The following is a 22242-nucleotide window of genomic DNA, read 5'->3' as shown; positions in this document are numbered from 1 at the left end:
GACAGCTTTTCCACCACCTCCCTGCCCCCTGAGGTTGCCTTTTTTTTTCTTCATTACAAAAGTCACTGAAAATAACTGAAACACAAATACGTTATGCTCTGCAGTAGGAGTTTGTACAGCAGGAACACCTCAAACACAGTAGTGACAGAATCATTTTGTTCATTAGACACCAAAAAACCCAACCTTCCTTTCACAAAATTTGAAAGATAGCAGAAGAGAAACATAGCCTCAGCATGCTAGAGCCTGTATTGTGCATCAGAAAGAGTAGTTTTGGAAGCAGAATTCCATTACAATTGAGAAAAGCATAGGTGGAACCCCACTTAATGGGGGAAAAGGATTAGTTTATTTTTGGAAGCATTGTTCCCATTATTAAAGTATCTTAAATGTGCAATTCAGGCTCTAGGGGGGGCTGTTCTAAGAAATCGAATGAGGCTAGAATTCTGTTTTTCATGGGCCAGTGTACCAGTTTAAGTGAAGACTTCTACCATAATGCCCCTGCTACAGTGACTATGCTGCATTTTTGAGTATAGTACATTGGTTTTTTCTTTGTAAACACTTCACTAACACCACCCCCCACCCCACCCCCTTTTTAAGCTCTAGTTGTACCATGCTTTGAAAATAACTTGAACACACAGCATGGGCACTCTAGCAGGAGGTTACTTGATCTACTACCCTAGCCTTTGAAAAAGAACTAGTCTCAAAAGATTTCTTAAAAAAGCCTCCCCTGCTAGCAACAGTTTTGCATGTTTGAGAGGATAGTTTTTTCAAAGTCTCCTCCAGTCAGCAGCTTTAGTAGCTTCCAACTTACAGAACAAACGTATCACAGCAAAGGAACAACAGAGAAGAAGTAGATATTGCTAAAACAGACAGCAATACCCCTAACAGAGCTGACAAACTAGACAAGGCATGAAACAGCCCAGAAGTGGCACTCCAGAAAAAAGTGTGTATTAAAAGGAAAGCTGTGCTCCAGCAGTTGCTACCTGGTTAAAAAACTGCCTACGAAAAGTACCTTTACTTCCTTTTTACTGCACTTGAACAGACCTGAAACATCTCATCACGTGCATTGACAAGATCAACAAAGTTGCATCTTCTCTTTGAGCAGGAATTTCTACTTTTAAAAAATGGCGAGAGGGACATGCAGCTTATCTATTTTACTTGTTACCTTCCCCAAGTGGATCACAGCTGTGGGCTATGGCAGTCACTGTTTTCAACCAGTAAGTGCTACAGGTACCTGCCTTCCCTTTTCCTGCTTTGCAGCTGCAGGCATGCTCTGCAGTGAGGTAGGAAGTGGACCCCCTGACTTTGCAGACAGTCAAGGCATTGGGTGTGGCAACCCTCACCAGGTTCTCACTACTGTGACTGTTTGACAAGGCGGAAGGCTTCTAGGAACTCGTTGAAGTCAATATTTCCATCCTTATTGAAATCAATGCTGCGAACTAAGTCGTTGATGCCGTCATCTGTGATTTCAATGTTCATGTGGGAGCTGAACAGCTTCCAGGTTTGGTGGAATTCCTCAAATGAGATGAGACCTGTGGAGAAGGAAGGCACAGCCACCTCAGCACAAGGTCACCGCAGGCACTGCTGCCAGTCAGTCACCGCTCAGCATGCAAGGAGGGACCCCTGCTCAGCTTTGATTTTTTGTCCCACACCTGCCAATTGCCTACCCTGAAGGAAGGAAAAAAACCACTCATAATCAGCATAGCATGTGCTGCAACTGAATTCCCTAGCATGAAGAACACTAGCTAAAATATAACTTAAAGGACTAAAGAGACATAATACAATTTGGGAAAAGAAAAGAAGGCAAAGACTTGTTTTTTCTCTTTCCCGCAGTAATGTAGTGGAGAGGACTGCTTGAAAGCAGGTAACACGAAGATCCCTTGTACGCTCCATTACTGTCATGACTCTCATCACAATTTTTATTCTGCTGAACTCCTCCAGAATAAATTATTAATTCTCTACTTGGACTGCGCACAGTACTTCAAAATGCATCACAGTTGTGGAAACTTGCAATGACATTCCAAAAGGTCTTGAGGGAGGAGAAAGACCTAAGCCTTAAACCATTAAATAAAAATGCCTTTGTACATATGAAAGAGAGCCTAAAAGTAAAATGGAATACAATGCAGTGACAACCACCCCCTGCACACCTGCTTACCTGAATGATCTCTGTCTATGATCCTGAATATGGTCTCCAGGTTGGATCTATTTCGATAAATGACTTCCAGCAAGCTTGACTGGATGTGCTGAAAGACAACACAGTCACACTTCTTCTGGTGAGCTGCTTTGCATCATGCTTTGGTGGAAGAAGGCGAGTCCTTACCTCTTGGCTCCGCTGTTCCATGGCCAAGTCGTCGAGCCAGGACTTGTATTCCAGCATGCCATCCACTGTGTTGCGCACCAGCTGCGGTCTTAGCATTCGCCAGGGCAATCCCAGGTGCAAGACTGACTCCACTGCTGTCGCCCAATTGCTCAGTGTGATCCTTCCTGTAAGGAAAAGGGAGAGCCATGGAGACCTCTGAGAGATAAGCAGTTCAAAGCACATAAAGGCAAAGTAAAAAGCCTAGACCAGTACACAGATCCAGTCTAGTGTGCTGCTGACAGCAACAGCATTATTTCTCCATGACATACTTGAGCACTTTGGTACAGGAAAAAAACCTACATGGCTGTACAGAAATCAGCCACTGCAGGCACAAGTGCACTTGCTGCTCCCCCCAGCCTCAGCAGGCTTTTGATCATTGCAACAAATCAGGGCCATGGGGCTGCAAACATCTGAACAATGGGAAGACACCAGCTTTGGATATTTCATTATAAATTTGTGGCCTACAGCCAGGGTCACCCTACAGATTATGGCCTACACAACTGCACTAGTACTTTCTCAGTAACCCAGGAACATGGAAAAGCCCCTAGTTTAGCCACTGCTGTAACAGCTGAACTGGACTTTTATGAACAATTCTGCTGCCAGGGAAGAAAACCGTTCTACCCACAAAAAAGCAGTTCTGCCAAATGCTGTGTTCCTTGTCTCTCCCAGCCCGCATGTGGACAGATGCAGCAACATGTCTTGGGTAGTGCATCAGCAGAGCACTCCTGTCAGCCAGAGAATTATGAACTCTCAGCTCCTTCCTTAGGGCTGCTGCCACGGACGACATCCCTCGCTTTCCTCTTCCCAGTGATTTTAGACTCCAGGGCTGAAAGGACTCTAGAGACCACCCAGCCCTTCCCAAGTGACATGACAGACATGTTCCAGGTCATCTTTTCCAATGTTTCTTCAATACTTCTCTTCCAAAGGGTTCTCATAGCACCAAGCCTAAATTGCTACACATTAGGCTAATCACGTCTTGCTTTTCCAACACCGCCTTGTTACAACACCACTCTGAGGCATTAACAGGTTCCCAACGGAGACGCTGAATAACAGCAAACAGGACCAACGCTCTGGCAAGGTCTGGCACAGCCTCCGCCCGTGACAGTCACTGACAACTATCAGTGAGGAGTCTCCTGAACAGCCACACGCTCAACTTGGCTTCTTCAATCCTATCCTAATAGGGAATTAACCTGAGTGTCCCTTGGCTCAGATTTACCTGTATTGTCCTTATCGTAGGCCTTGAACGCTCTGATGAGGGCTGAAGTGTGAGCAAAGAGCTTTTCCCGCAAGGCTCGAAAGGCTGACTCCTCCACTCTGCTGATTCTGGAGGATGCAGAAAAGAGAGAAGCACATTAAAGACTTGCCAAGAAGTGCAAGAGAAGCTGCACTTTCCCAGTCCTCTGGCCTGTCTGTGCATTGCCCAGACCCTCGCACAACTGCTTTGCACAGCTACACCTGCATCTCAATGCTCATGACAAGGCACTGGATGCCTGGAATCAATCGCTGCATCAATTTGTGAAGTAACAAAGCAGAAGTGAACCTCAGCAAGGGTTGAAAGTTAAAACTTGGCATTGAAAAGAGAAGCTGGAAAATCAGCAGTCTGTGAAAAAGAGTCCCCTGCTCATCTTGTAATGCTCCCTCCTAAACCCTTGAGCCTCCCTCAGTAATTTCTGCACAAAGCCTGAGTCTTCCTCTAGCAGTATGATTTAGTAAATCAAGTTGTGAAAGTTCAGTTCCAGAGTCAAACTTTCTCAAAGCTCCAAAAGTTTTCCCTTTTGGAATTTTGGCTTGGTGAACACAGAGCAACCAGAAAGCCTTGCCTTTGGGTCATAGTGAGAGTATGGGCCATCTTATTCGCTTGGTACTGAACAAAATGGGGAATGAGGTCCGGTCCCAGCTTCACATAGGCTCCCCTGTTGCTGCCAATCTCATAGTAGTTTGAGGCTGAAAATATGGTCAGCACCTAACGCCCAAAAAAGAGAGGCAGTTACAGTTAGTACATACATCCTCTTATTATATATACATGTATCAGTGAAAACAACACAACCGATCCTTTCTGGAGTCAAGAGACTGTGAAAGCACCATGTTTTACGTGGAAAAGGAAGAGCGAGGCAGCAGCTGGCCTGGGAGCCTTGCAGGTGCGAGTTCCTTGAGGGCGGCACTTGTCTTACATGGATCTGGCCACATGCTGGGCTTCTGCAATTTCACTGTACCTCTCCCAACAACCTTCCGCTCTCCACTGCAGTGAGCAGAGTCAAAAGTGCCCCTGTTGAAGTCACTGAAGTGACCGTGAATCTTCTGAGAGCAAAACTTCGCTGCAGCAGCTTGGTAACACCCTTTCGTACATCATCTTCAGAAACAGCTGCATTAAGGGGTCAACGGTACAAATGGGTTCAGACCTTTTCTCAGCTACCATGCACAAGGATGTGCTTTGCCTGCACAAGAGATGCCCCCAACAGAGCAGGTGCCTCCAGATTGTCCTGACCTAAGACCTCAGCTGGCAACACACTTCAGTAACTCCCAATGAGGCTGTTGAACGATTTTGTACGTACTTAACAAAGCTCCATTGGAAGAAATGCAGAGCTGAGACAAGCCACCACAGAAACCCCACCCTGGCAGGATGGAAACCCAAGTATCCTTTCACGCTATCCCCCTCACTGACCTTCCTGTTGTGGCAGAACTCGTAGCCTTCTTGCTTGCACTCATGGGAGCGGATGAGGAACTGCAAGTTGTGCTTCTCAAGGATCTTCCCTGTCACATCAGGTCCAAAGTAGCAGCCACCACCTCGCACCGTATTTACTCTGCAGCCCTCCTGAGGGATGGGGTCACTCCAGAGAATGTCTAAAATCTGGAAGAGTTGGAAAAGTTCACTGAGTAAAGTATACCCAACAGATAACACCGATCAAAGTTTACTAAGCAAATACAGCTCTATCTCTGAATCCCTCCCTGGACTGCTGCTATTACCATAGTGCAGGGAAACAGGGATGTTTCCTGCATCCCAATGGAACCACAATACTCTCCGCAGGACTGTCACAGGGCTGGTCCACCACAGAGATGACAATATTGTTGGCCTGGAGCTACAGGGACACCCAAAGTGCCTGGGGGAAGAGGGGTGTCCATAAATCAAGCCTGATACAAACCTTCCCTTTGCTGCCTCAGAGATTTCGGAGCCTTGCCTGTCCTCCTCCATCCCAAACCAGGTCCCAGGGCAAGAACACCCAGCAGATCCTGAGGCCTTGAGCCAGCTTAGTATTAAACTCCTTTGCTCTCTAGCCAGGACATTCTGCAGCCTCCAGAAATGTAAGTAATTGCTGACTCAGTAACCACTATTTGGATTAAAGTTTAATCTCTTTAACCCTGACCTCAATATGTAGCTTTATGCTGATAATGTGTGCAATGCCAGGATGTCATATGTAACATGAAGTAACAATGGTTTCAGAGTGCACAGAAGGGGCTTACAGACAGACTGGTCTAACACAAACAGGAAATCAAGTTCCCAGGCTCTGACCTGCCTAGCAATCTACTCACAGTGCAGCCTAGTTAAAACCACAAATTCAGTCTGCTCTTAGTACCCAAGATCACCACTCACTCATTACCAAATGACGTGCTCATTCATTACCTACAGAGCTGACTTCAGATAACCCATATAACCACTGGGCTCTACCATCAGTCTTGTCTATTATTTCTCTCCCCTGCAGTGAATCAAGAAAACCTGTTGCCCCACTCTATGCCTAAGCAGCATTTTTATTTGTACTACAATGGATGAGTGCTGTGGTAGGGGCAATGCTGGGACAGAGCCTTAAGCACAGAAGGCCAAAAGCCCAGTGAAGAGGCTGACTCACAAGGGTAGGAGAAAGGCGCCAGCGGAATGGCAGCTAGCGCCAGTCTTGCACTCAGCTTATGTTCTCCTACATGACTCTTGTGCGCAGCTCTTCAATTGCTAGGGAACCGTGCCGCAGGATGGGCTGGATGTGGTGCAGATATCTAACAAAACATCCCCAAGCAGCAATGATCAATCACGAGCTCACAGTACAGCCCTTCCTGACGGCTTACAACTGAATGACTGACGCCAGGCTGTCTTGGGTTACAGAGCAGTAGGTACAAAATAGCACAAACCCCATTAGGCTGCCCACTGGCACTTCCAACACTTGAGTTGCTCCTTAACTCCACTATACAAAGCAGCAAAAATCTCTGCAGAGAGGTCTGTGCACTAAGCCATGTATTTTGTACTGAGATTCCTCATAACAGCGAACCTGCAGAAGGCCCACAGCCCACTGAGCTCAGGGCCCCGCGCAGACTACTCACCTGCTTCCACTCATCCTGGCGAGTCCAGCACGGCCCATCCAAGTCTGTCAAGGAGACCACACTGGAGTAGGTGAGCTCCTCCGGCTCCGACTCGCTGATGTCCACCAGCTGGCGGCACCACTCGATTTGCTCCTGTACCGTCTGCCGGACCCACTTGGAAAACTCCAGCCTGTTGGCCATACTGGGAGCCTGGGCCGGCCGGGGCTGCAGAGATAAACTGGGGTCTGCCTTGTTCCCTGCTGGGTCAGCCTCTACTTTGCTCTCCCCGTTTAATTCCTGTATTTCCACATTTCTATTCGACTCCTTTCTTTTCTTCCCTCTTAATACAGAAACAAACTGAAAGAGGAAAGAGAGAAAAGAGAGCTGGTCACACCGCTTGGAAACCTACATCTCCAGCTCTAACATCTTCCATTGGCAGACCATCAGGTGACCCAAGCTTCCAAGCCTCAATTCCCTTTGCTGCTGTCAAATGCTGATTAATTGTGGGAGATTACTAGTGCCATCCTCTCGGATGTGCCATTCTTGGTTTACAGCTGGGGCCCCACATCCATCCTGACTACAGATCTATCTTGTCTTCGTTGACTTTGTGCTGCTCAGACATTTCACAAAAGGTAGACTACTTGGATTTAATCTGCAACAGGAACTGGGCGGCAGAATGAGGGAAGGACTGATGACTAATGCAGTGCTTGTCATTGCATTTGGAGAAGGGAAGTAGTATTTCTCCACTAGAAAGTGAGGCAGAGACAAGTTAAATGACTTAACAAAATCTTTCTGGAAATCTAGGGGAAAATCAGGCTAAGGAACTATGGGCCAAAGTCTCATCATCTCTGTGTTTTTACAGTCAGCACCAGCACATCTTATTTACCCATGCCCTTGCCCCCTACTTCCCTGGCTACGATTCTTACATCTTCCAGAAGCCAAGAATGCTTCTTCCCTTCACACCTCCTGCACGCACACTATTAAACCAAAGCAATCCACTCCAAGCCTGTGACTAAACACAGTTTGTCTAGGAAGACCATCCTTTAGATTTGTCTTATCAACAGCCAAGCTGACATGTAGAAATAAGCTCCTCACCACAAATCAGCAACACTGCTGTTTCTTGCAATATCTAGGTAATAAAACCTACTTTGTTCCTTTGAATTTTCTCAAGCATGTCCAGGTCAGTGGTGTCAGAGATGCCCCCATGTATAATGAGGACTTTCTGGTCAATCAGGGTGGCGAGGGGCAGCCAACAGAAGACATTCTGAATCATCTTCAAGATTTTCTTCCCATGCACCTAGAAGGACAGGTCAGAAAGGAAAAGATGAAGCATCAAGCCTTCAAAGTCCATGTCTCACGTGGTAAAGGAGACACAAACATAGGCCTACCTTGTATTTCTGCATTACTTCCTTGGTGAAACCATAACTAAAGGAACAGGAGAAAGGAAGTTCAGTGGGATTTTGCAGTGACACCCTTGATATCATGATCAGCCCCGCACAGAACCCATACCGTAAATTGACCATGTGGTCCTCGTGGTTCCCGCGGTTGAGATGAACCTCCTTTGGATAGATCAAGAGGAAGGTAAAGAGGACAATGAGGATCTCGAGGGACTGTTTGCCTCTGTCTACAAAGTCCCCATTGAACACGTAGGACTTGGAAGGAGAAGGAAGGCCATTCTGTAAAAGCAAGGAACAAGCAGATGTTACAAGAGAGGCCTCCCCGTGATCTCCATATTCCTCCCCCCCAGCAGCTGCACATTGTCTCACTCCTGCCCCAGGTTACCTTATGCAATAGACCCTGACTCTTTTATTTTTATCCTGTAGGGTCCCAGTGGCAAACGCACTGAAAAGTGAAAGGTGGCAGTCAGGAAGGGTTGCCATTGGTATCAGCGCTTACAAAAATGTCTACTGGCACTTCCCAAATGTACATGTATATCAGATTTCAAAGTCAGCAAGAGAATAAGCTGCTGCTTTGTGATGCCATTTAAAACCGGTTGAATCTACCTGAAGAATCACACAACATGTGAAGGGCCCGATTTTGCAAACACTTCTCAGCATGACCCATGCGATACTTCTCACAATGCCTGGCCAGCCTCCCTCTCCAAATAAGGTGCCTACCTTATAAAATATGAGGAACAAGTCATCCAGCTGGCCGTGCAAGTCTCCTAACAGGCACAAAAAGAAAAGTCACACTATGTTTACCTTTAAGTTAAAAAGACCAATAAATAGCTTCCTGTGAAGTATCTGCTCTATAAATCAATGACCACTGAAATATTTTGGGAAGTTCAAGGTACAAGTTTCCTTACACTGAGGCAATGTGCCCGAAGGAAAAGGACATGATGTAAAGGCTTGAGCTGAAGCCTGAGAAGGGCAGCAAAAAGCCAACACCAGCTTCTGAAGACTCTGATTCAGAATCTTTGTTCATTTATCTCTTAGGGTGACACAACGTGACAGAAGACACTATTTGACTTTGATCATTACATGGGAGAAAGCTTTGCATACAAAATAATAATCAAACTAAATTATCATTTAGAGTGATATTGGAGAGAGAGGTTTGTTTTCCAGAAGGTGAATGCATGTAAAAGTCTATGCTAAGTACACATTTTTCAAAATATCTCAACGTTTAAACATTAGTCCTGTTTTCCTAGTAGGAAAGTAATGGTGAAAAGCTTTCAAATTTACTTGATAGGACACAAAGACGTGTTAGTATTCTGGATCTGAATGCATACGCTGCTGTTAATGAAGACTCAGCCATAACAGCCCCAGGACTTCGTTGTTTAAATAATCCCAGGCCACAAAACAGGACAGAAAATGAATGAGTTTGAGGCCAGTCCTGGACTAGGTGCAGTTTTTGTGGTTTGGTAAAAGGACTCCAAGGTTGGGGTGACAGAACAAAGACAAATTTGAATTCCAGTTGAAAAATTCTTTAAATCTTTGCTGCAATGTATAACAATTTTAAGAGCGACAGGCCATCATTATCACCCTTCATCTTCCCTTAGACAAATGTATATCCTTATATTTTCTATCCATACCTCCTCCTCTCCTTGCATTTTTATAATCACCATGACATCACCACTGCTCCAGCAGGCTAAGGCAAACTGAATGCTACCATCTAGGGGCAGGGTTTGTTAATGATGTATTCCAAAATCTCTCAGGGAAGCCAAAAGCAGACTATGAAGAGACAAACCACCTTCCCTCAACACCCCCATCCCGTTCCAGACCAAGCAGAAATAGGGCCATGATGCAGACTTGCTCCCTCCAGTCTCCAGGCCAGTCTTCGGAGCAGCTCACATCATACAGCATCACAGGGTAAACCCGGATATTTTAGACAGCCCCAGTTGCCTCTCAACACAACACACATTTTGCTTATAGACTGCATTTGTGTTCCACACACAGTACAGAGGAGGACATCATGGTAATGCTACCATTTTATATCTTTCCCACCCCTTTCATGTGAGTGTTCTGCCCCAGAGACTGCACAGTGCCCTCCCACCCAGACATACCGCACACAGTGATCTCCTCGCTGTAGCAGGTGGAGACATGACTGATGTTTGGCAACTGCTTGAGGTGCTTCCTGGTCTCATGTAGAAGGTTTAAGAGATAGCGAGCGTGGAGCTGCTACTAGGAGAAAGCGAAGGGATTAAAGCAGGAAATCAGTGACCTCTGAGCAGCAATGCAGCTCTGTCTGCAAAGGCCCCAGGGACCCACCATGATAGCCTGGATGGCACAAAGTCTCACTGGGATGACACTTGGTGCTGACCTATGGGCTTGCAAACAAGATGAGGCAAATACTGGGGAACAGCAGGATGGAAGAGACTCACCCAAAGCAGCCCAGCCTTGGCACTGGCAGGGCTGGCAAGAGAACCAAAAAGTCCTAGCACCCTATGGTTAAGGCTATATCTGCTGGGCAACACCACCTCCTAGAGCAGCAGAAATTCCAGCCCAGTATCACAGGTAAGAAGTTGCTCCTCTAAATCTTTCTTAGCCTTCTCCACATTAAGCCAGGCCCTGAGCTGTGATGTGTTCTGCAGAAATATATTCACTCAAAGCCGGGCTGTAGTCATTTAATATTAGTCAAGACACTAAAGACCTTTGTTTTAGAAGTTTTGTTTGGAGAAGGGATGTTTTGGCCTATTTTGCAGTTCAGCACCTTGACTGAGGGATGGCAGCAGAACACTGCAGTTGTACAAGGACTTCTTAGTGCTGCTGAATTGGTGCTGGACTTCCTCATCAAAAACCTCACATTTTACATTTTAAATATGAGTCAAAGTTGTGTGGCACAAAACATAATTTTTATCAGCTGTTTCCATCTGGGCCATTCTATACATTTTTACAAATTGAGGAATTGCAACAAAAAATGACAGAATATTTCAACATGGACTGTTGTGGGTTTTTTTCCCTTTAAAAGGAAATTCAGGTTAATATGAGCACACACCTACAAAGAGTTTTCAGTTTTGTCAGAACTGCATTTTCAAAAAAGAAAGAAGTTCCTATGGTGGGGAAAACACCGTATCATTTCCATTCCCCTTTGCTTAACAGCCTGCCAGCTCTTTATACTCCCATCAACTTAGCTTGCTATGAAAGCTAAACCAAATATCTGTCCTACACCCCGGTGCAGAGAAGAGGAAAGCATGGTTCCTTTTCGGATCCTTACTTGTTTTTGTTTGAAAGCTTCCAGCAAGGCAGTTGCATGGTCAGGAAGGAGTGGGAAAGAGAGATGGGGTCCAGTGTAGGAGTCTGGCACCTCCAGGGATTCATAGTCACAGTATTTTTCCAGCTCTGCCTCTTTGAAGCTTTCCCCGCTTATGAACATCCGACTGATAAAATCCCCTGGATGGCAGATTGGTCAGTTTGATTGTTTGGGGTTTTTTTTAAAGAGAAAGAAACAAGAAAAAGTTAAGTTGGCTCAATACACCATTCTAGTAATTTGCTAAATAAAAAGCTGTTTGGTTAGGCTAGAGCTCATGAGCAATGGCAGCAGCAGAGGCTAGCTGCTAGTTTGACACCACTACAGAATTTGCAGTGGGGAAGAGTCTGCAGGGACAAGTTTCCATGTGCTACGTATCAGGCAGTGCTGGCAGCTATGCTAGTTTCTCCAAAACTCTGGTAAAGCCAGATGGACGCTGGTTGCCGTGGCTAACTGAAGTCTTATTTTCAATGACATGCAAAAGCAAACTGTATAATAAGGAACTATCTTCTAAGGAACTGTTTTTTCTAAGCTTGCACCTACATTCTCAGTGTTGCACAAAATTTGTATTAATACATATTATTTTTTTATTGCTGTAACATCTCAGAGCCCAACTCAAGGAACAGGACATTATTGTCCTGTTTTATACAGACACTAAAAAAAAATATCTTCTTCAACAGAGCTTTGTGGTAAAATACGTGGGGTGGTTTTGAGAAAAAGGATGGCAGTTTGAAAGGAAGGACCGAGGACTTCAGCAAGTTATGGTCAGCGAAGGAAATAGCTAATTTTGACTTAATACCATCAGATTTCAGAGCTAAGCTCATTAGCAAGTTCCCAGCACTAAGAAATAACATATAATGCTCTCTACTTATTCAGGAAGATACTGTATTGGTTCCCACAGCACTTCTCCCCGCCTCCCACCCCCCAGTTATAAGTGAGAGACTAAATATAAATAAAGTAGATACCCTAGAGCACAGTCCACTGAAGATGGATTCTCTCACTTCAGAAATGGGGTCTGCAAAGCCCTGGTCACCAGGGATCACTGAAAAAAGGCAGATTTCTAATACTGCTCTTAAAAAAACCCATACTGCGCTTTTATTCCCCCTTCCAGCTCCTAAGGAGCAGGAATTGCCCCACATCCCTCGCACGGCTCTGACAGTCTCCAGACAATTCACTCCCTATCCAAATTCCTGATGCCATTGCTCTTTAGACTCTCTTGGCCCCCTTTGCCATCCTAAAGGACCAGCAATGGGCAAAGAATCAATACAGGGTGCAACCTTCTGATCTGCTGGTGCCACATCTACAAACGGCACATACAAACTTACTCTCTTTACTGCTGCTTGGCGTGAAGTGGTCCATAAGGTAACTGAAGAAGTTGTGAAGCTGCAAGAAGAGAGAGAGCCCATCATCATTGACCTTGGAATGAAATTCTGCAGAGTGGCAACTTAACATGATTCTTCTTTCTGGAAGTATTATCTATGCCCCTCTCATACTATACCAATTCTGGTTTTGAATATCTTGTGATGAAGTCAAAAAAGTAGCTTTACCTTCAGCCATATAGACAGAAGTACACCTGTAAGTCCTCCCTCTCCCTAACAGCAAGACAACCATATAAGAGAATATTAATCGAAGTTAAAGTATAACAAAGCAACTGAGCTTGCCTATTGTGTTCAGACTCAGGCAAAACAATGTTAAATGGTCCTTACAGCTTTCTTTCAAGACTCGTTACTTAGGGTTTCTTCAGCCATAAACAGGCAGGAAATCGACAGGGTAAAAAATGGGCAGAAAACCCAGTCCTTGGCCCACTGAAGCACTTATAGGACTACCAGCCAGTAGCCAGAAACGAGCGAGTCTGTGGCACAGAACCCACCCTCCTATGTATTTTCCTACATACTCTTTTCCTTGGCACCTTACCTTGATCTGATCCTGCTCGCAAGCGTACTCAATGGATTGAAAGATTCTCCAGGTGCAACGTCGGCGCATTTCCAGCCGAGCAACATAGCGCCGATACCACTGTTGGATCAAGACGGCTGCCTTGAAAGCTAGGGGACAAAACCAGGACCAACCTGCTGAGCTGCAGTGGCTGCAGCTGAGGTATCCTGCTACCGCTCCTTTCCTGACCCTGAAAATTGAAGAGCATCCTTCTTCAGGAGCAAGTTTTCAGGAAAGGTGTTCTGATGCCTAAATACTAAGGATAACAAAACACCTGCTGCTTTTCACCATATTGCAAGACGCTGATCTGACCCTGCCTGACCAGAGACCTCTGAAGCACTTCTAACCATTGCTGCTGGCTCCTCAGCACCAGAGTTAACAACAACCTATTACGGCCTAAAGATCCAAACACGTTCTTCAGTATTACTAAACAATTTTCTCCCTTCCTGTTTACCTTGATTATTTTCCTGTCCGTCTTACAGTCTAGGTACTGGGGCTTCAGGAAACCAGAGATATGACTGAGGCCACACAAGGAGTTGGGGTAAAACAAGACACCGAGTCCCCCTCCAGAGCCTTAAAAATATGGGGTTTGTCTACCTTCCTTGAATCCAAATAAATACCTCAGCTTTTGCAGTTCTGGACAAACTTCAGAAGGGATCTATTCTAGCGTAACTGTTAACATACCATTATTTTGGAATAAAATAAAGACAAAATCAACACCCACAGCGAAAAGAGGGAGACAGATCTTTGGCCACCTAATGACACAGAAGGAACAAAATGCAAGGAATTTCCAGGTGCCGGGTCATGGTTCAATCCACAGCCAGGACTGGCACCAGGCTCTTCCCTCCAAACGATGCCTATTCACCCTGATCTTTAAAACATAACAATTCCTCTGCATTTCCCCAATTCCAGTGTTTTTCATTAAAAGATTATTTCAAATGGGTGTGTGCATATTTAAAGTGAAGTACATTGGTGCAGTTTCCCATTTCCTTTTTCAAGTTCTGTCACATAACTTTATGTACCTCTAGAAACAATTTCATCCTCCTTAGCTGGTTTTGACCCCATTTGGACCGTCTGGTTACTTTATGGCACCTTGCCAACCAGCTCTGCTACTTGGCATCTCCTTTTGATTATGCTCCGTGTCCCTTCCTGTTCATTTCTGGAGCCCTACCCTAGAGCCCTATGCTTACAACATTTTCTAATGATGCTTCTCTGTGTCATCTTTAGCTGAGGGAGGGAGGGATGACTGCTCTCTACAGGCTGGCCCCAAAATCAAATGGAGACGACAGTTACAGGGTTAGCCCTGCTGCAGAAGCTCATATTCCCTCGGCATCTGGTTTGTGAGAGAGCACTACCGCATTCACCAAAGCAGGGAGACCAATAGGGTGTGGGGGGTGGAAAAACTTTATAAAAGGAAGGAAATCCCCTACCCTTACCCCAAAGGTTGCTAAGTGCTGGCAAGAGACAAAGAGATCACATTAATTCGATTAGCTTGCATTAATTATGTAACATAAACCACCCTTCATGTACTTCAGCAGGAAACATTGACCTTTACCTAAATAAGATATCCTGATGGTTTACATACTGAAAATAATAATCCTTCTAAATTTTGTTACTGTTACAGCACTAGGAGCTGCAGAGCACAAAAAGGGAAGAACTGTTGCTGTTGTGCAGGTGAGGAACTGAGTCACGGTGAAGTCATGGGCAAGAAGGTAAGACTTGGCTAGCCTTAATTCAAGAACAACTTAAGTATTCTTTACCTGAGCCTTATATCTTGTTGAAAAAATGCTTACTGATCTGCTGGGCCATGAAAAAATAAAAAAGGCTGACTTTTTTCCCTGCAGTTTGGTGCTCCTGATGCTACCTCTTCAAGCCTCCTTTATAACAGACCCAACACTAGCTGCCTTACTCCCTGTACAGTAATTTGGCTGGCATGTAACCAGAATCACAGTCACAATCACTCTCTAAAATAAACAACTTCTAAATATCTTGCATTCTGTTAGCAGTGGATAAATGTCCAATTACTGCAGTAAGGGTCAGATGTATTTCAACTGAACCCAAGCAGAAATTCATAGTTACAACTCCACATATACTGATGAAAATGAGATCCTTTGAAACATTAAAAATAAAATCTATGAAGGACTCGTTATCAAGCGCACGGAGAGCATATATACCCCCATCTACAGCATTTTAAGTTCCAGATGGGCAAGGCATTGTTTTTTTACACTACTTTTACAGAGACTGACTCTGCAACTGAAAAAGCCAGGTATTCTAATTGACCAGCTTACCTGGGTGAGTTTCATCTGGCAGTGTTTGTACTAGTTCAGAAAAAAATAATAAAAAAGGAAAAGAAAGATATTTGTCTGCATTTTATGAGGATCCAAGCAGTAAACTGAATCATACATCACCATGTAAGCTACTGAAAGCATGCCAAAGTGGCAGCACTCAAACTAAAACATGCCTGTTCATGCTAGCAGTATAGTTGACACATCAGCTTATAGGGAGTCTGCACCCTCTCTTGGATTCCGCATCCCTTTCTTCACTCAAGTGCAGGGCTGGTTTAACAGAGCTCTGCTGGCTACACTTTCCATCGGGAACAGACTCTGGGCCTTGTACAAGGCAGACAGGACACAGCCTGGCACATTATACTTGGGTGGACAGTCCTAATTAGCTCCAGATCAGCAGATCTGAAGGATTTTGAGAACCAGATTCAAGAAATTCAGAGAGGTTTTACTCTCATGGGAAACTGTTGATGAGGTATAAGATCTAATGCAGAGTTTCAACTAAGTAACTAGTTTTATGTTACACTTTGTTTGTTATAGACAAGCCATTATCATAAAATAGCCCTGAACTTTGTGGGAAAGTCCATGGTACTGTGGTGCTACAGGCGATAGACAAGTCTAACTTACTTTAAAAAAAGTGGGAGGTTTTCAACAAGGAAAAATTACAAACAAAAAAGGCTGAGTCACAACGGTATCCCTGCTTTCCTCACTTCTAAATGCAATCATTATTTTTCCTTTCAAAGCACTTGCAAACAGTTTGCACCATACTGCTGTTCTGCCAATGCTGATGACTGAATGATTCAAACAGCAAAGTAATCTGTTTACTTTTTTACACTTCCTTACGTGTACAGTCTCACTCATAAACTCTCTTTGTTCCATAGCTGACCTAAGCGCACACCCAAAAAATTGATACTATCGTACCGAGGTTTTCATAAAAATAAATCATTACAGCTTCGAGAGCCATAAAAAAGTCTGGATTATTAGCAGAGATTCAGAGCATTGCACTGACATAATTAGAAAAAAAAGCACACTTCTTGCTCTTCAGCTTTTCTTAGCCACACCGTCTTACCTTCTTTAGAACCAGATATATTTGGCTTTGCTAATGCTTCTGCTTTATCAGTCCTGCACCGCTAACACAGTCTTTGAAAACGGAGTCCACCAGAAGCAGCAGGGTGATACCATCTATCATCTTGCTGTCAGCACGTGACAACACACACATTAGCCAGCAATTGATTAATCCATCGGATGTTAATTCTAACAAATGGAATTGCTTTTTGCTGCTTCATTCCTGGTCAGGTTTTGGTTGAATTTAATCTAATCCTGGTCTAAACAGCTATTATTTTCTCAAGCCTGTGGGTCTTCTGCCTGACAGCTGAGACTCCTTGTCACAGGATACTGAAAGACATAACCTTGCCTCAATGCTATGAAGAAAACCAGGTAACTTAGAAAAGAAACACATCCACTGCAGCCTCCCAAGGGCATGTGCAGGAGCAGACGGGGAAAGTTTACTTTTCAAAGAATCACTCACCATTTTCAGACTTCTGCAGGGAGTACTTGTAGTTGGCGTTTACAGAACTACCAGATCCCATGTTCTCCAACCAATGCTCCTAGAACATTGCAGACTGGCACGGTATCACCAAAACCGCGAAAGAGATGCAGGGAAGACCATTCAGTCAGAATCAAAACAGCTGCAACATGTCCCACAGTGCCAAGAATCTATAATTAAATACATTAATGCTTATTAAGATCAACGAGCAGATGGCCTGTCTTGTGCCCAAGTGCATCTTCTACTACCAGTTTTTTCCAGCTACTTTTTTGTCTTCTAGACAATCTGAGGTGAGGATTTCTGTCTTACTGTTTCAAATTTCGAGTCAGCTATATGAATAGGAATGTTTTCAGAACCTTTCATAACTGTATAAAAACAGCAGAGATTGCCTATCTAGGTACTGTAATTGTATGGTAGATGCATAAATCAGGTATTCATGTACTCTCACAGTACCTCACATGCCTCAAAATATTAAACTCTTAGCAATATGGCAGTCTTTGACCTGAACCTTCATTTCAGATACTACAATAAAATAATCTCGATTGAGTTTTGAGAGCAGACTACATGTTCGAATCCTCATACAACCTCCCCGCTTCCTCATGCACAGCCGAAGCGCCTGGATGAAGGTGCTAAAATACTACACATGACTGCATGTGGGAGGCATTCATACACTGTACAGAAAAAAAAGAAAAACGTTTTTCAATACTGATCAGGAACCATAAAAGTTATTAAGGTGATTCATTAACAATCAGTATATGCAGACAAATATTCATGCATATAGCCATCTGTGAAGGATAACTCTCATTATGAGGGATGAGCACACAAATTGTATTTAGATCTATTTGCAGTGCCACAGCTAGAGGGGAGATAAGTCTAAAATAACAATTAGCTATCATAAGAAAATAATCAGCTTTGTTAAACGCTGCTTTCCTTCACCTTGTGGATCTGCTTGAGTGTGGGAGCATAGTATACCATCAAATGCTCAGATCCTGGCCAGTATAAGAGGACAGGGCAGCCAGACTTTTGTAACCTCACTGCTGCAGAAAGCTCTGGTCAGAGCGAACGGATCCTAACTCAAGATTAGGTCAAATTCTGAAATCTCTCACTTTTAGGACAACCAGAATGTCATTCAGTCAGACATGTTTCCTCTGGAAAAAAACCCAAAACAATCACGTACTACTGCCAAAGCGGTCCCAGGCTGTATCGCATAAGAATTATACAGGTTCTTATTCTAACCCAGAACTGGGGGAAGAGAAATCTGAGAAAGGGAGGGAAGTGAAGGAAATAAACACCTGTAAAAATGTTAAGCCTGGTCCTAGCAGGAGACCACAGCTCAAAGGATTTTGAAGGGTCAGGACAGTGTGACTACAGAGGCAGTTCTCCCCAGCAGAGGGAAAAGTCCTTCTCCTTTTCTCGCTTCCTGCAATCAATCCTTTTGCCTCCTTCAATCTCTTTCCACCTAACCCACGTCTTTCCTCTCAAAATAGCTACAGATCTTCACAAAAGCTAACTGAAGGAGCACGTCCGGTGTTGTATAAGGTGCATGTGTGCAGTGTTTGCTCAGGAAGATGAAGTGTGCTAAACAACATTTCAGCATGGAAAGTTTCTAAGGCAAGTGAAATGCTGAAATTCTTTACCTCGCCTAGGATGCCAAATTGCACAATGGCATCTTCGCAATAACTGGGTGACCAACAGGAGGATATGCAGCAATGCTCTCAACAAAATACCGATCGCTCTAGTTCTATTCTAACAACATTATTTCATAACATTGTCAGAAATGGCCTGAAATCACTGCTGAACTATGCCCAGTTATATCTGGCCCTTTATGGCCTTTGTGCTTAAATAATGCAGGTACTCTGACAACTTTTCAGATTATTAACTACTCAAATGGACAATTGGACACAAAAATCAGAATCCCTAGCATTTAAGGCTCTTATTTGTAACCTCCTGTACAAGGCAAATCCCATTTCAGGAAAAACAAATTTTCAAGCTCAGAATTTCTGAGTGTAGCCTCCTAACTCCCATCTCGCTATCCAAACAAAGACAAAGACAAAGATCTGAAAATTTCAGCAAGTATTATCTGTCCAGAGAAACAATGATGTGAATGATTCACTCTGTATCAGGAGCTTGCTTTAGAAACAATCCTCCCCAAGCACCTCTACTTACTGCATCCTGGTACAACCTCGCAGAGCATTCTGAAACACCATGATGCAGGTTCCTTTCAGATAAAATGACACCAGAAGACACACTCCAGCTACTAATGGGAGTTCCGTCCACAGGACCAGATTCAAGCCAGTCCCAAGAAAAAAACCCTGAAACATGGTTAGTGTAGACAACTGTTCCTCCACACTGGGGGTCAACACAGCCTGTGTGCCTACACGTATCTTCAGTGCTGCTTTGGAACCTGACCGTACCAGCTTCAAAGGAAGACAGATGCTTCAGCTTTTTGGAAGAGGTGAGTGCCTTTAAAGATACTCTTAAAAACGCAAATATGAGGGAAAAAGTCCTTTTTCAGGAACTAGAACGCTTCCAGATCACTTCTAAAAAATGGAGAACAAATTTGAAGCAAATGCTCAAGTACAGAGTTAGGTACTTCGCTTGCTTAAGATGCATTCAGGGTAGTGCCTATCTCTTTTGATAAAATGTGACCTTGGATTTGACAGGACCTTTGGAGACGGAATAAAACTTGTCCTCATTTCCCTCCTTCCCTGCAAAACAAACAAGCATTTGTTATTTGGAGAGCCTTACTTTAAACATAAATTTTGTCCATCCATACCGAGGGATGGTCTAGTATTAGTGTGCTCTATGAGCACCTGCAGAGAGCAAGCACAGGCAACAGCACCTGCCTATTTATCTTATCATGAATGATCTTGTTGACAGGCCTCTCCCAAGCAATTCTTGGAGCTGCAAACTTTTTCACTTCATTACCCTCACATTTTTCTGAGGGCCATAGCCTGAGCAAGGGAGTGCACAGCAGTAAACCAGAAACTCCAATGGAATCAAACCTGTTTCAAGGGTGGGAGAAGTGAGGAAGAAATAGAGCCAGTGCAACTGCTCAGCACTTCTCATCCTTCCTCAACCACTGAACAGTGACGTGCACCCCTCTCCTTCCTAAATTCCTGTACCCAAGAAAAAGAAGATGAAGAAAGGCCCACAAAGACATGGCCTGGAAGACTTGATGAAGTTGAACGGTGGCATCAACTCAAATATAGGCTGTATTAAACAACCAGGTGAGACGAAATGATGCAGCTAGGAAATAGTCAGCTACAAACTGCTCCTTTCTCATCTTGCTCTTGGGCAGTGTTCCCCTCCGGCGGAGATGTTTACATTTTCTCTGGTGCAGCTAGAAGGCCTCTAAAACAGGCTTTCCTCACGCCTTCTGAGAAGATGCAATACATCCATATGAGGCTTTCCCCTGGTACGCACTGCTGCATAGAGCATCTGCTAGCAAACACACATGCTCTAAGTAAAGCAAGTTGATAAAACCCGCTGTACGCACTTACGCCAGGGCAGAACTAAACCACCACCAAAAAAAAGCGTGGACTCAAGAACCATACGTGGACATAGACAACTAACAGAACAACCAAGTTCAGTGCCTCAGAAGAAGACCACAGACACACAGGAAAGGTGCACATTCCCTGTTCCACCTGAGATAGCGTTCTAAAGGCAGGAGAAACATTTAACAGCCACGCTCCACACACACCTCCCAAGCCAAGGGATAATATACTCATTTTTGCGACACTTAAAACACAAGCTGCCCATTTGTTTAATACTACCCTACAATACCACATAAAACTCATTAAAGGAAAACTTACACAAATCCATTTGTGTCAACCAGCCCAAAACAAGAAAAACAAAAGCCTAGGTAAATTTCCTGGCTTACTGTAAATATTAACTCCTTCAAAACCAAAGCAACTGACAGCATTTTTAATCAAATCCTACACACTCCGTCACATCTCTGAGCTTCTCCACATTACCGATCTGTACAGAATTTGGTGCTCTGCCCATATGAATTGAAGGCTGCCTGCAAGGAACGCTGAAGTGAATGCGAAGCTAATTCCAGAACAACAGGGCTCCTAGGAAACATGACACACTTCATGTGTTATGTGCACAACTGAATCCCCACTAACTTGTCAATTTTATAGATAACAACTGAGAGAAGAGATGAGTAGAATATAGAAGGCAATCAGAGGATACAACACTTTCTGAAAGTCTACTAGGAGAAAAACTGAGAGAGAGATGGCTGAGGGGAACAGAAATTTGAAGTTCTGCTAAAAGAAAAACACCAACAGTTTGTTTAAGAGCTACAGATGAATTATAAACAAAAAAACCAAATACTTCTCCCAAGAATAAAAACGGTAGCTAGCGCTAGGGAAAGTGATGATCCTGCCTTGCTCTCCTAGAGTAAATACCTATGTATATCCCACGTGTACATCAGACTCCGCACGTCTCATAGCTGGAAATGAGATGGTGAAGCTTGTTTTATTTTACACATGCACTGACTTCTGCACCTGCACAGTTACTGCAGTGCCAAAAAAGAGAATTTCAGACAGAAAACTCACAACTGCAGTTTTATACAGCTTGACATACAAAAAGGATATTTCACCTCAAACACTGGGTGCTGAGTAATTGCTTCTGAACACAACACATTGCTACAGAGAAGTAAAAAGGAAAATGCAACTTACCTTGCCACCGATTTCTAACATGGATTTATTAAGATAAACACAACAGAAGCTCTCCACTTGTTCAATTTTTGTTTCTATTCAGTACCCAAAGTGATCAATAATCTCTGAAGTTAGTTGCTCAATAACAGATTCAGAAACTCCTCCTCAGAATCTAAATAATCAAGTAAGCTGTTCCCTCGGGCACGCAGCAGAAAGTGCCGTGTCTTTCGGCACCTGTGGTATAGAATGCGTGTGCTGTTCTGCAGCAAGCGCAGACCCTTCGATATATTTACTGCACAGTTGTTTTGAGCAGCCTTAAGAATCCTCTCCCATGTGATAGTTAAGAAAGGCTACAGATCTGAAATGGATTAGGATTACTGAAGAAGATTATGAATGAGAAATACAGTACCTTGGCCTCTCTCATGCTAAGAGTCGGCGTTTACACACTTTCAAGTTGCCTTTTGCTAAATGCAAACTTCTAGAGGAAAAAGA

The 22242-nt window shown here is 44.0% G+C and overlaps 1 protein-coding gene across 4 annotated transcripts; it reads right to left on the bottom strand.

Annotated features, from left to right (window-relative positions):
* Positions 1–403: 403 nt before the first annotated feature.
* On the bottom strand, positions 404–22051 carry PPEF2 (protein phosphatase with EF-hand domain 2). Of its 4 annotated transcripts, XM_049815586.1 has the most exons (18): positions 21772–22051; positions 17069–17256; positions 15547–15576; positions 13241–13368; positions 12652–12709; positions 11294–11469; positions 10143–10257; positions 8758–8804; positions 8150–8316; positions 8029–8065; positions 7788–7937; positions 6662–6997; positions 5019–5204; positions 4177–4319; positions 3573–3679; positions 2318–2481; positions 2153–2240; positions 404–1529 (listed from the first exon to the last, which is right to left on the bottom strand). In XM_049815586.1, exons 2-18 carry the CDS (start codon positions 17127–17129, stop codon positions 1351–1353), a joined length of 2172 nt encoding a protein of 723 aa, XP_049671543.1. In that variant the 5' UTR covers positions 17130–17256; positions 21772–22051; the 3' UTR covers positions 404–1350. The 4 variants fall into 4 exon arrangements, with proteins under 4 accessions (XP_049671543.1, XP_049671544.1, XP_049671542.1 ...); XM_049815587.1 differs by lacking the exon at positions 15547–15576; XM_049815585.1 differs by lacking the exon at positions 15547–15576 and having other exon boundaries at positions 8029–8316.
* Between the last annotated feature and the right edge of the window lie 191 nt (positions 22052–22242).

This window comes from Accipiter gentilis, chromosome 12, assembly GCF_929443795.1.
Source record: "Accipiter gentilis chromosome 12, bAccGen1.1, whole genome shotgun sequence".
Taxonomy (NCBI): domain Eukaryota; kingdom Metazoa; phylum Chordata; class Aves; order Accipitriformes; family Accipitridae; genus Astur; species Astur gentilis.
Note: the sequence above shows the minus strand (reverse complement) of the source record. Positions and strands in the feature narration are given on the sequence as shown.